The sequence below is a fragment of the Anguilla anguilla genome, chromosome 14 (assembly GCF_013347855.1).
Source record: "Anguilla anguilla isolate fAngAng1 chromosome 14, fAngAng1.pri, whole genome shotgun sequence".
NCBI classification, from domain to species: Eukaryota; Metazoa; Chordata; class Actinopteri; order Anguilliformes; family Anguillidae; genus Anguilla; species Anguilla anguilla.
The window spans coordinates 5,684,854-5,701,267 of NC_049214.1; the positions used below are offsets into that span (position 1 = coordinate 5,684,854).

General features: G+C 44.3%; 1 protein-coding gene across 2 annotated transcripts in view; it reads right to left on the reverse strand.

Moving 5' to 3' along the window:
• Positions 1 to 3,116: 3,116 nt before the first annotated feature.
• Positions 3,117 to 16,414, reverse strand: part of LOC118212277 (calsenilin-like) — a 30,495-nt gene continuing 17,197 nt past the window's right edge. For both annotated transcript variants that reach the window (XM_035389995.1, XM_035389996.1), the window contains 7 exons: positions 6,598 to 6,722; positions 6,146 to 6,215; positions 5,775 to 5,845; positions 5,424 to 5,531; positions 4,850 to 4,954; positions 4,291 to 4,353; positions 3,117 to 3,513 (listed from right to left, as the gene is read on the reverse strand). In XM_035389995.1, coding sequence (XP_035245886.1) covers positions 3,466 to 3,513; positions 4,291 to 4,353; positions 4,850 to 4,954; positions 5,424 to 5,531; positions 5,775 to 5,845; positions 6,146 to 6,215; positions 6,598 to 6,722 — 590 coding nt within the window. In that variant the 3' untranslated portion in view covers positions 3,117 to 3,465. The remainder of the gene's footprint in view (positions 3,514 to 4,290; positions 4,354 to 4,849; positions 4,955 to 5,423; positions 5,532 to 5,774; positions 5,846 to 6,145; positions 6,216 to 6,597; positions 6,723 to 16,414) is intronic.

Here is a 16,414-nt window from a genome sequence, read left to right on the forward strand (position 1 = left end):
AGAAAATAATGGGGAATTTAAATAAACAATAGGCCTGTTGATAAAAATTCTCCTCCTCCCCCTGTTATCTGACCATGGTGGCAAAACGTGAAAAACATAAAAATTAGCCCCATATTACAATAATAATTGCTGGCAGATTTAACGTTATGCAGAAATATGTATATTACAAATGAAAACAACCTACTAATTTTGTCGGTTGAAATCAATGTTTTTTTTACAAGACTGACAACAACAACAAGAAAAAGTGGGTATTACTTCTGAGTAACCTTAATTTTAATTTCCTGTTTTGAAAACCAAATAGCCTACCCCTGCAGTACAAACCGACGAAGTCGTAGGCCCCAGGACTGTCCCTTGGTCCAAAGGAAGTTCTGAACCAAAAAATGGGCTTTCTTCAGTCAAAATGCAGCGCTGAGCATCGGAATAACTGATGACCGGAGGGAAGTGGGTCAGAAGGGCCACGCTCTGTGGCTCAGGGTGTCTCTCGAAATGTTTGAGGACACTCAAGCTCAAGTGCACCCGCCCCAGTGCCCTCCCCACCTCTCATGAGAAGTGGCTGCCGTTTTTCCTCTCAGTTCCCAGGAACCTGTTCTTTTTTTTTAGCTGTCCAATGCTGCGTCACGGTTCATGTGTGGATCTGATCTGGAGAGGCATACGATGGACAAAGCGTGGACCAGGACTGTGGCAACAGCGGGGCCAGCCCTACAAACGCGAATGTCTGTGACTGAGTCACTGAGTGATGAAGTTACACCATTGGTCGGCCGGATGAAGTGTGTTAGGTCCAGCCATATACTAGGTTTTGACCTGGTCTTGTTTAAAATAAATATGCCTGAGCACACGCATTTTATGAATGGTGTGGATTACACATTCCAACTGTGGTGGAACTGACAGTGGTGTGAAAGAGCAGCAGCTTGTACAGTAGGCCACTCTGTGTGTTGGGTCCTCTACTGAGAGCAATCCCAGAGGACAGCCTAGATACGGTCTGCAGAGGCAGACCGCCAGCAAGTCATGGGGCCTGGGCCTTTGTGAAGGGATTACAAGAGTTACTGTGCATACATAAGACGAAACACAGGGGCTCGTACAGTGCCAAAAATCTGACCTAATCCAAGCTGAACCCCCCCCCCCCCCCCATGGCCCCTAACCTATCTCTGCACTTATGCCACACTTAAAAATATCGGTCAGTCCAAACAACAAGGGTAGGAAATTCTGTTTCTGGAGGACCAGTGTGTTTGTATTTTTTTGTTTTCACAAATTACCCTGGCTAGCTGGTTAATGAGCTTCATATAGTGACACAAAAACAGGCTTCAGATGTGATTGAGATTGTCAATGAATGTAGCTAAAATGTCAGATCACATAATTGATTGAGGTAATCAAATAATTAAGATCAGAACTTGGCACAAGATCCATAAAAGGATATATCACCCTCTATGCCCGTGCCCATTGCCATTATGTAGGCATGACAGTCGTGAGACCCAAATCAAATATTACATTTCACCAATGCCAGGTGTCACTGACCCTCTTCTAGACATGACTGAATATGCGCTGACCCCCCCCCCCCCCCCCCCCCCCCCCCCGAAAGAGGAGGAGCTGAATAGGTGGAACGAGCAGAGAGAGATCTGTTGACTTCTGCGGGGAATGTGAGTGCCCAGAAGGGGCTTGCTTTCAGCCTGAATAAAGGACAACATGCCCAAGGTCGTGCACCTACACAATGGGAGGGAAACTAAGCAGTGTGTGCACACCTGTGTTCAATATTATTACGAGCACCTGAATACTACCAGTTAGATAAATAGTGTTAGAGGGTGATATGAAGAGCGAAACAGAGGTAGATAGACAGATAAAGAGATACAGTAGATAATTACAACAGGAGTGAAATATCACAGCCACCCTCCAGGTGGCAGTGTGTGACTTGCAATAGGCAAGCAAGCGTTACCACTTGGGATGAATTGCAACTGGTTGTCTGACACCCTGTGGGAATGTGTCCTCTAAAAGGCCAAGCCTCGCAGAGAGCACAACCACATGGTGGTCACCATGACAACACACCTTGAGACTTTTTCCAACTCAAAAAGTGCTTTATTAGCATGTCAGTAAGAAGTAGCAGTATTGCCAAAGCAATTATTTTTAGGTGGGTGTGAATATAAAAAAAATGACCAGTGTATGAACATGAAAGTTCAGTGGATAATTTAAGTTCTTTTTTTTTGGCTGTAGTTTCTAAAAACCAGTTCTGCAGCTGGAATTATTGGGGCTTGTCCAGAGTATGAGAGGCAGTAGTATCCTCTGTTTCACTTGGGATATTAGCCTTGATGAGTAAAACCTGCCACCCTCAACACCACTCTCCTGCAGAAGCTGAGATACATGAAACAAACTAAAAAAACAAGTGTCTTCTCTGTGCCTCTACATGCCACAGGGAAATTCTACTGGCCCTATTCCACAGTTCATCTTAAATTCAGCACATGTGTGTTTATAGTTTTCAGTGTAATGTTAATTGTAATAATGCTTTTGCGTAAAAGTTCTTATACCTCAGACCCATCCACACACACAGCCGCCCCCCCCTCCACCTTTCCCCAAAGCCAGATCTTAGGATCTTTAGATCTGGCTGTAGTGTGGGTGTGAATGTGGGTTGGTTTGTGGTGTAAGAGATTTTAACAGGTCAAACACAATGTTTACAGTGTACTTTCCTTAGTACAAACAAAAGAAAGAACTGAACTTGAAGACAAAACATGCTAAAGTAAACCGTTTTTTTTTTCCCATCAGGAACCATTCTATTACATTCTTATTCTGGTTAGTGTTTTCTAGTGTCTGAATATTCTCCATCTGTGAATCACACCAACTCCCTCTCTCTGCACTCTAATCCTCCAAACTGTGCTGATCCTTGAAAATATTTTTCCCAGTCTGAGTGAGCATCCTGTTGGACTTCCAAGGTCAGGAAATTGGGAGGCTCTTTGTAAATTTCAGGCCCCATGTGTAGAATGTGGCCCTTGGTCTGTGAACAAACGAACAAACAAACAAACATACAAGCAAACAACAAAAACAGTCATCTCCTTTTCTCACTCTCATCCCCTGTCTCTCCCCATAATATTCAAATATTACAGGAAAAATAATATATATTGGGGATGAATAATAATTATTTTCCAATTTTTTTCTGAACGCTCCCACTAAAAAGTCTTTTCAGTTTTCTCAGGAGAAAAGTTTCCTTGAAGTGAGTGAGATCTTGGTCCAGTGCTTCTCGCTCTCCTGGCACTCATAGGGGACTTCCTTAAAACACACACACTGTAGATACAAATAGTCTGCTGTGTTTCATTGATTATGTGCTGCCCCCATGAGGCTCTATAACTAGGCAAAGGTGCATGCTGAGTGCGGTTGGGGAGGGGGGGTGGGGGGTGAGGGGGTTGGTTGTCTGGCTGGTGAGGTTATTAATTTGTGGCACCGGTGGATAGCAGGAAAGTTCAATTTGGGGCATTCCGTCCCGGCCTAGATCACATTCTCAAAGAGCTGCATGGAGCTCATAATGTCCGCATCCTGAAAGTGAAAAAAGACAAAAGACAAAAAAAACAAGGCAAAATAAGTCAAGGAGTACGTCTCAACAGCAAGCATTTCCATTATACTGTACGTTTAGTGTGTAACAGTGATGTTTGAATGCACCAGTGCCTTATGCATGCCTGTGGAATGTGCTAGCATGTTCTCAAACATGGGCAGCACACGTGCGCTCCTGAGGCACTGCCTGTAACGCAGGAGGCTTGTGGAGTGGCGCCAGGCAGGGTTTGAACTGAGGAGAGAACGAGGGGCTGCCATCCTTCTTGAAAACTTGGCTATTCATTTTTCTTTCGGTCCACCATAAAATTAATTTTATTTATTGATCAATAGCGTGGAGCCTGTGGGTTACTTGCAAGCTAGTGACCGTGTTAGCCAGTGGTTGCATTAGCTAAAAAGAGAAGAGAAATTAAAGACGCCCCCCCTGACCCACTACCTCAGCCACTTCTCACCATATTATCGCCGAGCTGAAGTTAACAATAAAATGACTTCACTTTACAGCAAAATGTTCAGCGTTAAATAAATTCTCAGATAGTTAGATTGTTACTTTTACTCTGATACAGAACCATGGATCCCATTGGACTCGTGTAAACTCATATAAGCCTTTTATAATAATGGTGTGTATGTACGTTGCTAATTTACTTCTGTACTTAGAGCTCCGCAGCAGAGTTCCCCAGTGTTAAGATTGTGGCTGTGTGTGGCGGCCGCTAAGCGTGGTCAGAACTGAACCACCCTCGGTGGGTCTGTTGCACACTGTAGCCCTACCTTCTGACAGGTCTCCATGAACTCATCGATGGTCACCACTCCATCTCGGTTTCGGTCCATTTTCTTAAAAAAAAAAAAAGAGAGGCACTGAATGAGCTTCAACACACATGAAATAAAGCAGCATGCTACAAACTATTTGGTGACATGCTTCTGCTGCTGCACTGACCACTGAGTTCTAAGCAACTAATTCCTTCAAAATGTGTTTATGATGCTTCATAGTGCATCATAGTTTTTGGCTTGGGTGTTCATTGAGGCTCACAACAACTTATGACAATCAGTGTGCCATTTCTGTCTTTGTGAAATATAATGTCATGTTTTGACCACTACAATCAGTTGACTTACCTGTTGACTTATCATCAGCACTGTTCATTGCCTAATGCTGTTTGCATGCACTTATGTAATTTTCTGTCAGGGCACACGAGGCTGGTTAGCATTAGTTTAGGAATTCTAAAGGAAAATGCATATAAAACCCTCATGAATTTATGTATGCATCATGTGTAAAATGGGCAGGTGATTCTTTTTGACAAGTTAGGGTGTTGGGCGATGGTGTTTGGACTACCTGGAAGAACTTCTCCACGTGCTCGAAGGGGGCATCTTCCCGCACGCTGGGGCAGGTGTACCTGCCCATCATGTCGTAGATCGACTTCATGATCGCCAGCATCTCCTGTAAGCCAATCAGACACATTTGCAAAGAGGACACCCAGCGAGAGAGAGAGTGTCCTCTTTGGGGGTGACATAGCTCAGGAGGTAAGACCAGTTGTCTGGCAGTCGGAGGGTTGCCGGTTCAAACCCCGCCCTGGGCATGTCGAAGTGTCCTTGAGCAAGACACCTAACCCCTAACCCCTAACTGCTCTGGCGAATGAGAGGCATCAATTGTAAAGCGCTTTGGATAAAAGCGCTATATAAATGCAGTCCATTTACCATTTACCAGAGTTGCTTGCATCCGTGAGCAAAAACTTGCCATTTTAACCCATGCAAAGATATGCCTCCAGACATTACAACCCCTATCCTTCTTTATTGGGTTTGCCAAATAGTTTCAGTCACCATTGAACCCGTTGCATTTTGAAGGAGTTTTTATTATGGAGTGATAATGGTCAAGGGTAATGTTGCATGGATGGGAGAATTCCTCATACCTCTTTAGTTATGTAGCCATCTTTGTTGATGTCATAGAGGTTGAAAGCCCAGTTGAGCTTCTCTGTCACAGAACCCCTCAAGAGTACAGACAGTCCGATCACGAAATCCTGCAGAAAATTTAAAAAAATCAATGAATAAGCTACAACAACACTAAATAATACTCATCACTCACTATCACCCTCAGTTACTTCCTTATTTAGTGTGTTTTTATACAATTTTGATTTGAATTGATTGAACCTCAGCCACCACACTGCAACCCCAGCCCCACCACCACTACTACCACTTCCCCCTAAGTAAAGTGTCTTTAAAAATTGCAATATAACCATATCAAGACTTTCTCACTTTCTCACCTCAAATCGAATGGAGCCATTTCTGTCCATGTCAAATGCATTGAACAGGAAATGTGCATAAGTTGTGGCATCTGTAAGAGAGAGAGAGTGAGAGAGAGAGATCAAAATCTACATTCATTATATCTATATTAACTCCTAGTACTGGTGTCAGTTGTTCAATGTCTTTTTCATTCATTATGTGAAACTTGCTCATTTCATCAGCCATAATTTACCAAAATAAAGTCTTCAAGCGAATCTTTTGTTTCATTTGTCTACCCCTATCTTCCACTCCTCTCAATCTCTCATAGCAACAGTAACAGCACCACCTCTGCTGAATGGCTGTCAGAGGCCTTCTTCAATAGGATAAAATTAGAGAGGGGTGTCACGCCTACCTCCTTGAGGGAAGAACTGAGAATAGATGGACTTGAAGGTTTCTTCGTCCACAAGGCCACTGGGACACTCCTGTCAGAGAGAGAGAGAGAGAGTGACAGAGAGAGAGAGAGAGAGAGAGGATGAGCTAGAGATAACACAGGCATGCACCAGTTTTCACTCTTACGTTCAGCCATTTAGCAGAATACAGAATTTAGCGTATCCCGAATGGCCTACAGAAGTGTGTTAATAAAGGTTTAAACAACAAGGAGAGCACATGCCAAGCCATCAGTGTCACGGATGATAGTCCTAGTCAGCACAGACCTGCAGCATAATGCCTAAGTGCCATAGTAAGTGCAGGGGGGAGAACTGAGGATGTAGTGCCTTACAGTAAGTAGTAAATGGGTTTGAGGTTATGGTGTCAAGATGTAAATTCCACAGGGCAGTCCACGGGTAAATTCAGGCCCAGCCTTACGTTCTTAAAGCCCCTGTAGAGAGACTGCAGCTCCTTCCTGGTGAACTTGGTCTGGGCCTGTAGCTGCTCCAGGCCCTCGGGCTGGTGTCTGACGGTGGAGAGCTCCAGGTCACTGTCGCTACTGTCTGCGTGAGGGACAGGTAGGAAGGAAGGAAGGGAGGAAGGAAGGGCGGAGGAGGAGTGAGACAGAGTGAGTACAGCATGAGAGAAAAAAAGACAGGATGAATGGCAGAGACAGATTTAAGGGCAGAGAGGTGGAGAAGGAGAACGAGAGAATCGGGGGAAAGGAGTACAAGAGTAAGAAAAGATGGAAGAATAAAGAGATGGGACAGATTCAGAGAGAAAGGGAATGAGACACTGTGAGTGTCGTGGTCACAGCGAGACAGTGCACAATGGCGTAAGGATAAGAGTACAGCACTGTAAGAGAAACAGAGAACATGACAGGTTTGCACTGTTCAAAAACTCACCATCTGTGAGATACACAGAGATTGAAAAAAATGTCAGGTAGACAGAGTGAGAGAGAAAGATGGAGGGGGTGAAAAACGACTCTGGTTAAAACTTTGAATAGGAAGAGATGTAGACAGAGAGAAGGTAGAGATTTCCTGAGAAGGAGTTTGTTGCAATTTACCCGCTAGAGTAATGGCCTGTTTCAATCAGTGTTGTGTGTGTGTGTGTGTGTGTGTGCGCATTCAGATGGTGACAGATAACTTTCTAATATGTCACCATCTGAAGGTGCAAAACCAGGGAAAGTGAAAGCTACTTTTTGCATTAGTTAATGGTGTGATTCCCCAGCTGGGTGTAACTTCTGTCATGTCACCCAGGGATTCCTGACCTATGCCGATACTAATTCATCAGTACGCTGTAAAAAAATATGAATTTTACAAAACTTTACCATATGAATAATGGTAACAACGTGTTATGCATACAGTAGCAGGCTGTATAACAAATATCAAATGCATTATGGTGTTTTATAATAAGTAACACATTTCAGCTGTTTACAGTATTGTACGTTTGCCATTTTAGAGACATTTCCCTTAAAATTCACTGACGTTTTTTTTACTGTTTAGCTTCACAAACGAAAAAGATAGATCCATCCCCAAAATCGCACCAGCTACATAATTCAGGCACAGAAACACAAGTGACAGTGCATAGCTATCATAAATTAATTTGTATGCAATTTTGAGTTTGGAAACCCTATGAGGAGACTGCACAGTAAAATGTCCAGTGTTAATTCAACTCTAGAAGAGTTTAAATGAGTTCAACAGGGACCATATGTTTTTTGGTAAATGGACTGCTTTTATATAGCGCTTTTATCCAAAGCGCTTTACAATTGATGCCGCTCATTCACCCATTCACACACACACTCACACACCAACGGTGAAAGGCTGCCATGCAAGGTACCAATCAGCTCGTTGGGAGCAATTAGGGGTTAGGCGTCTTGCTCAGGGACACTTCGACACGCCCAGGGCGGGGGATCGAACCGGCAACCCTCCGACTGCCAGACAACCGCTCTTACCTCCTGAGCTACGTCGCCCCTTTTTGTAAGAGTTAATTTAACACTGGGCATTTTACTGTGCGGGGAAGGAAAACGACAGAGGAGGACAGAGGGCCAAAGAAGAAGAGTGTGCGAAAGAGTGGGAAGAAAAACGAGCGCAAACAGAGGGAGGGAAAGCTGAAGGCAAGGTCAGTGCCTTTCCTAGCCCCCTGCAGCAGGGCAGAGGCCCATATTTAGCCCCCCCCCAAGGCCGGCTCGATACCGCATGCATAAGTAATGAGAGGTAATGCTAGCAGAGGTGATTTACCGACCCAATACCTGAGCCAAAGGACGAGAGAAAAAAAAAGTGGAGTGGAGCGGGAGAGAAACAGACAGGAGGGCTGAAACAGACGGAGTGAGCCACCCTCAGACCCGTGGACTCGAGGGAAGGAAGGAGATGAGAGCTGGAGAAAAGGAGAAGGAGAAAAGAAGCGAGGGCAGGGTTCCAGTCAAGTCCATAAAGCCGCTCGGGAGGAACAGCTGGAAGGTGAGAGAGCCGTGTTGTGATGTCGCCTTTAGCGTGGGAACAGCAGCTAGCGCTTTCTGGTGTGTGTACACACACACGCGCGTGCACACACACACACACACGCGTGCACACACACACACACACACACACACAAGCGTGCACACACACACACACGCACTCAGGCGCACACATACACACACACACACACGCGTGTGCACACACACACACACACACTCAGGTGCACACACACACGCGTGCACACACACACACACACGTGCGTGCACACACACACACACACACACACACGCACGCAGACAGACACATGCACACAAATTAGGCACATAATGATTACAATATTAAGGTATTTATCCGTACAGACTTTAAAAGGATAGCTGATTTCATTAGCTGATGTGAGCGACAACTCTTGCACTTGCATGAACTGAAAATTCACGTTTCACAACGGTCATTTATCAACAATGCACACATATATAACAGTTACACATTAGTTACACAGTAGTTACAGTGTAATAAGACTTAGGGCAAGACGTCCTAAGCCTTTTGCGACTAGTTTCAGGTGCAAACATGAAGCATTCTGCCCCAGATACGTGCGTGTTGGGTATAAAACAGGTGCACAGGGCTGGAAGTGCAGCAGGCTTCGTTATATTTATCATCCTAAACTGCCAAAAAAAATCACGAGAAGCACTAAAAATAGGGAATTACCAAAAAAAGAAAAAAAAGAAAGATCCACGACACCCAGCCATAGAAATAATTACTCTTCTGTGAGAAATAGAAGCTGACGTACAAAGTAAAATGTTCAGTGTTAAATCAACTCTTACAGTGTACATATGGTCCCTATTAGACTCATATGTACTCTGATAGAGTTAAATTAACACTGGACATTTTACTGTGTAGAACCTCCCATACAAAGTTTGTAATGCTAGATACACTCCTACATCGCATCAGAAGATACATCAATTTCCCCGCATCCATACGAACATATTCAATGCACTACACAGGAGTTCAGTTTTTTTAAACCTGTGCCTTTTAAGCAATGCTTCATATGCAAAATGCAATTAGTTGGCAATCCCATTTACTGATTGTGTAATTAACTCTAGCCTTAGTAAATAAGACATTAATTTCATGCAGACTGTGGATGCACCAACATATTTGCTTGCACATTTTATGAATGTACATCCGGACCTTAATGTATACACATTCTAAGCCCAACCTATTACAGGCTTAGCTGTAATTGGAAGAGGTGTTTGACCAATGAGTTGAACAGCTTTAAGCCATCAAACTGGTCGATGACAACAGAAGTGACTTCAACCCCAAATTCAATAAATAAGCAAAAAAAACAAGAAAAAACAACAAAAAAAAGTTTGTTTAAAATGGCTTTGAAGTTCATTTACAGGTAAACTTTTTTTTGGGAGTATTAGTCTGACTAAATAAAAATTCACCTTCTGGAGGTCAGTATTTTGAAGGATAGATAATATACATCTCTGTCCGTGCTGTCTACTGCAGTAATTATGCGACATCACAGTGTCAGGCACAAGACCCGGGCAGCGAGGATTCCACCATAGCCATCCCTAACGTGATAATTGCTCCCAGTCACGTCCCCGTTCTTTGGATCTAGGGAAGCTCACTGCTACTGTACACCAGATTGGCTGACCACTGATTTTTGCAGCGGCATATAACTGATGCATGATGTGCTTTGCCGTTCAAAATGAACCATATCCCCATGCACCCTTACTGTTGAACATGCTCACTGACCGAAGAAGCTGCTTATGGGGTTGGAAGGGTGGAGGTGTGGTCCTTGATCGGTTACCACGGCAACGACAGGGGCCATTATCTCGGCAGCAATTCACCCCCCCCTCCCCAAAAAAAAATCCTTACCGTCCATGGACATGGGCTCCAGGATGCCGAACTGCTTGAGGACAGCTATAAACAGAATGATGACCACGCCTACCGCCAACAGCTCCATTCCATGAATCCCCATGGCCGGTTACTGGGGAGCACACGTCTTAAGAACGGATGGAGTGTGTGTGTGTGTGTGCGTGTGTGTGCGTGTGTGTGTGTGGGCGGTGGTGGGAGGTGGGGCTCACATTAGGTAGTCCAGTGAGCTGGTGAGAACTATGGGTGCAAGACCCGAGTAGTTATGGCAACTGCAGAAAAAAAAAAACAAAAAAAAAAAAAACATTCTTGATGAAGCATGGGCATGGGCTAGCGTCCTGTAGAACCTGTGACCCAGCGCAGACCATTCTGAGATGTCCAAAAACTCCAAAAAGTGGGCTGATCTCCAGACACCGGATTTGAATTTCTGCCAGCTTATATGAAACAAGAGATGAAGGGATCCTTAGCATTTAGAGGGTTATGAAGGGATGAATCACAATTCCCTGAAGGTTAAAGTCTGTAGTCCTCTCCTGCTGCAGTCAGGCTCCCTTGCTCTACCCCACCCCACAGGTGCAGGCAGGTGTATAGAGACATAGAGGTGTAACTGTGCACATTGACCAGGTCCCGACACTGAATACGTACGCCTCTTTCCAAATCACATTCTTATCTCTTATTTACCCTACAGAACCCAGTTCAGTGGTCTAGTCAGATAACAGTCCATTCATAACTCTACATGTGCAAATTTATATCAAGATTTCTTCTTAGCCATTGTCTTTGCTATGCTCACAAACGTACGTCATCTGTGCAGCGCACAATGCACCCGAAACACTCACGTAAAACATTCACTATGGAAATCAAGTTTAGAAATACACATTCAACCAAACCTGTCCCTGTAAATGTAGAATTTACATCCTTGGGTTGTTCATCAAGGCAAATGTAGACAGCTTTCCTTGTCTTCTCTCAGTACAGTAAAACATTTTCAGTTACACACTTTTTGAGTTTTGACACTCCATCTTTTTCCACACAGTTACTTTTTCTTTCTTTTTTTTACTTTGTCCATTTTGCAACATTACATCTTCCATTCGAGTTTATTTCGTGGCAAGTCCTCTGCTTCCTAAGCGTTTCTTGATCTCTCTTTCTCCCTCCTTCTGTTTTTGTATCTCTCACTCCATTCAAAAATTGATAGTATTCCTACCTCCTTTTCAATCACATTTTAAATTACTTTGCAAATTCACTCCATCCAAAATTCCTGTGGCATAAAACAAGGTTTACATTATTTACCTTCTGTCTGCGCATACTTGTCCTCAGACCATATCCTTTAGTAGGGGCAGGATTGCCGCTAATAGAGTACCAACTTAATATACAGGTCAAGAGTCGCATCTCCCTCTTCAAATGATAATTTATACTCCTTCTCTCCGTTTCTGAGTCTTCTCTCTTTGTGTCTTATTTGTAAGAAATTGGGACCTCTCTCTCTCTATCTCTCAGTCTCACCTGTGTCTAACACCACCCTCTCTCACTTCCTCATTCTTTCAGTCCAACCCTCAGTTCTTCTCCCTTACATCCTCCCTCTCTCTTCTCTCATCTCATTCATCCCCTCTCTCTCTCTCTCTCTCTCTCTGTCTTTCTCTCTCTCTCTCTCTCCCTCCCTCCCTCACTCTCTCCCTCTCACTCTCCCTCCCATAAATGTTACAGATATTAAAATCATTAACCAATATTGAATTATGAGTACAGCTTATACAAATATCCACACAACACCGATTTAGTATTAAATATAATGCCTTTGTAGGCAATGATACTGCCTGCCGAAGCAACTTGTTCCACAATTTTCCATGCCACAATTGAATCAAATAGCATAGTCTATTATGTAATTCCTACCAGCTAAAATATTTTTGGGGATGAGGTAAAATTTATTTTTTTACTATTTTATTTATTTAGTTTTTTAAACATTCAAAAAAAAAAAAAACTTTAAACATTTTCCATTTCCATTCTAAATTATGTAGAATAAGCAGTCTGTGACTCCTGGACTGAGAGAAAGTACGAAGAGAGGGGTTAAAAAAGTAAGAGAGAGAGAAAGAGAAGGAAGAAAAGAGAAATAAGCGCAGAACGGGGGAGGAGTCTCCTTCACTTAAAAGCTCTTTTAATATTTTAACTGACGACGGATCAATGTTTACTTTATGGCCCTCTGTCCAAGCAACAAGGCAGAGGGTAAAACTCAAACACAGCCCATCAGCGAAGATGAAACAATTCCAGCTGCTGCATTCACATCCATTCCTCCATTCCTCCCTACTCCATCCCCCTCTCTCTCCCCTCAAGCTTGCAGAGTCAGCCATAACTTAACATGTATGCACCGCGAGCTTCCTCAATGCCTACAGTAGCAGAACATACCATTACTGCTGTTCTTCAAGCAAAGAGACTGATCTGGAAGAGGTGAGCGGAATACGATTATTTAATTTCTTCCACCCTAAACCCCCTTCACGTGAAAACACCCCAAATTAATACATTGGCTTCCGGCAGGTGGAATACGAAGCTGGGCATGTGAGTGGGGAAGTATACTGTGCAGGGGGGTTGTGGGATACTGGTGCTGTCTGTTGGTAGAGCTGGAATTACTCGTTCTGTAGGCCGATATCAATGGTGAGGTCAGCCCATATATATATTGTATACTATACATACTGCATGCATGTGCACAGTTTCTTCCATGCATATTACATGCATGACAATAAGTTTATACTGGGCAGCCAGTGCAGACAGGCATCAGGACTGGGAGAAGTGGCCACACAAGGAAGGGGCAGACAGTTGCCTCTAGGTTGCGGATTGGAGAGGTCTGGCTGGGTCTGGGGTGCAGGGCCTGAAGGTTGATTGGAGGTGGAGCTGTTCCATTTAATTGGATGGAGGGAAAGAGAAGATGTATGGTCAGGCCATAAATGGTATGAGAAAACATGAAAGGAGACGACAGACCCAAGAGATTTCATATAAAGGGCAAAAAGGAGGGGGCCGAGCACAGAGCCTTGGGGTTAACTGTAGGCAGATCATGACACGTGTTATGTGGTGTGTGTGTGTGTGTGTGCGTGTGTGCATGGGTGCGTGTGAGTTATGTGTGCGTGTGCTTGTGTGTGTATATATATGTGTGTGTGTACATGTGTTTGTGTGCATGTGATTTGTATGAGTGTGAGTGTGCATGGGAGTCATATATGTGTGTGTGTATGCACACGTGTGTGTGTGTGTGTGTATGTGTGTGTGTGTGTTTGTCCGTGTGTGTTTCTGTGCTAGCTCATAGCTCATAGCTGACGATGACTCTGTGCTTCCTAATGCACGGTGTTAAAGGGTTGGGAGATGGCGTAGTGGGAGGGACAGAGTCGGAGGTGGTCGATACAGGACGTACGCAGCGCTCATGCTTGGTCCAGAGAGGGACGGAGCTGGTCCTGTGCCAATGGAACACTTTACCAGACAGCGACAGCAACGTCCACCGCCTGCCCATTAAGACACCAGCATTTCCCGTCTCCCCACTTCAGCCATGCAAACTGCACTCCCAGTGCTCCACCTTATACGAAACACTACAGAGGAGTTTGTGGAAGGCACACTCAAATTCTGCGCAGGGGCAACCCCCTCTTAGCCTGCTTTGGGCAGGGCTGTTTCATAACAGCATCACAATGAAGCTTTGAGGACAATGTTTGACTGGGTGTGCTCTAATTCGCGCACAATGCCTTGATCTTTTGTTGGAATTAAACGACTTAATGTTTCAATGAAGTAGCATCAAAAGCCAAAAGTCTCTTATCCAGAATCAAAGCTTTTTCCACAAGAGACATCCAGTCAGGAACATTCCAGACTTTTTTTTATTTATTCCGCATTTCTTTGTCCTGTGCGGAATTCTTTCAAAGCAAACCTCTTGCTTTGTTTGCATTAACAGCGTTTGAAGTTTGGATGCAGAGCAAACTGTTGTGCCCTTCAAAAACATTCTTAACATGAACTGCTGCTTAAATAGCTCACTGTAAAATGTGAAATCTAAGTCACCAAATTACTGACTCACTCCAGCTACAAATAAAACCACGTCACACCCTTTATATTGTGTTACCTCTGCTAAATAATTGGCATATTACCAAAGCAAAATGACAAATGACCATCGATGGAACTGACTTCAGAAAAGTAAATGGCGGGACATTTCTGAGATGTAAATTACATTGCATTTAAGGAGTTAGCAGATGCTCATATCCAGAGTGACTTATTTAAGTGCACACAGAACATAAAGATTTAAACAACAAAGAGCATGTGCCAAGCTATTAGGGTCACCACCAACAGTAGCATTTGGATAAATAACTTGCATAGAAACAGTACCCATTTAAACTTACAAAACAAAGTTGAGTTCCATAGTGGGTGCTAGGGGCAGACTGATAATGCAGTAACAAACTGAAGTAACAAATTGATTAGAGGAAATTGTTTTTAAGTGTAGCATAGGTGAGGCCAGAAAAGCCATAACAAATGCTCAGAGTTCAGCATCAGGCGAGTCGATTACCGTGACTTACGAAGACGGAACATCTTCACTTAGCGCATCGGACTGAGTGAAAGCCGTTACTCCAGCGCTGCCAAGGCGGGATTGTTCCGCGCATAGCTGCACCTGCGGACAGAGATCGGACCGTTCCCTGTGCACGGACAGCCCTAGGAAATGGAGGGAGGCTTTTAGGCTACGGGCGCAACGCTGGCTCCTCTGAGAGGGTCATTAGAACACTAAGCAGGGTTTAAAAGGTGTGCTGACGTTACATTTTACCCCAGGGCATGAATCATCTTTGCCGTCGGACATTACAAATGATAAAGGCTTCCTTTGTTTCCCTGAACACAGCAGTGGAGAGCAACAGGAGGGCTCAAACTGATGCTCTAACTGTTTATAACTGACTGGATAATTGTAACTACACAATATTTACTCACTTTTTGGGACTCAAATGCTCACTCACTGACTCATTCAGCTCTACGCTCAATCACTCACACCCAGTTCCACACTCACTCACTCACTCACGCACTCACTCACTCCCTGAACTCTGCACTCACACTCACTTCAACACTCACTCACTCAGTTCTTCACTCACACACTCACTCACTCACTCACTCAATAAGTTGTGCATTCACTCACTCACTCAATTCGTCACTCACTCACTCACTCACTCAATTCGTCACTCACTCAGTTGTGCATTCTCTCACTCACTCGCTTCTACCCTCACTCACTCACTCACACTCTCAGTTCTGCACTCACTCCTACACTCACTCAGTTCTACACTCACTCACTCATTCACTCACACAGTCCGTTCTTGTACCACACTCCTTCACCGTCACACTCTAGCCTTTTCTTGCATATGCACTGCGTCATTCCCTTCCTCATTCTGTCTCCTGCCCTTTCACTCCATCCTTGCCTCACTCATTCATTTCCTCACTCTCTCACTTCCCCTCACCCTTAGTAACTCAGCCAAAAACCAAAAAAGTTCTGCGCAGCCTCGCGCAACCTCTGTCTCGCTGACCCAGCAGAACTCACTTCCTGTTTCGGTAAAACACGCCTGCGTACACTTACAGGGGCCTCTTGCGCCGTATTAAAACATTGATGCATCAGCAGATTTCAGTGGTCAGCATAAACAGCTGGCAGCGCTGTTATGCTGAGCTGCGCACACACTGAAGTTAAGGCCGCGTCTCCGCGGAGTTCCCGAGCGTTTAACTTCACCTCCGGCAGGATCCAACTTCAATGAAGCTCAATAAAAGAAGCATTAGGGGCTCATGAGCTCCGGCCCTTTCAAATCACTCTGCAGAGATCCCACAGGACTCACTGGCTCCCCCTTCTGGTGGACAACGGTCGATTCAAGATCACGGCAAGCAGCCAACTGCACCGTCCAGGTACAGCCCTGTTACTCAAATCATGCTCCAGCTGTGAACTGCTGGTTTTCCCACTCCTT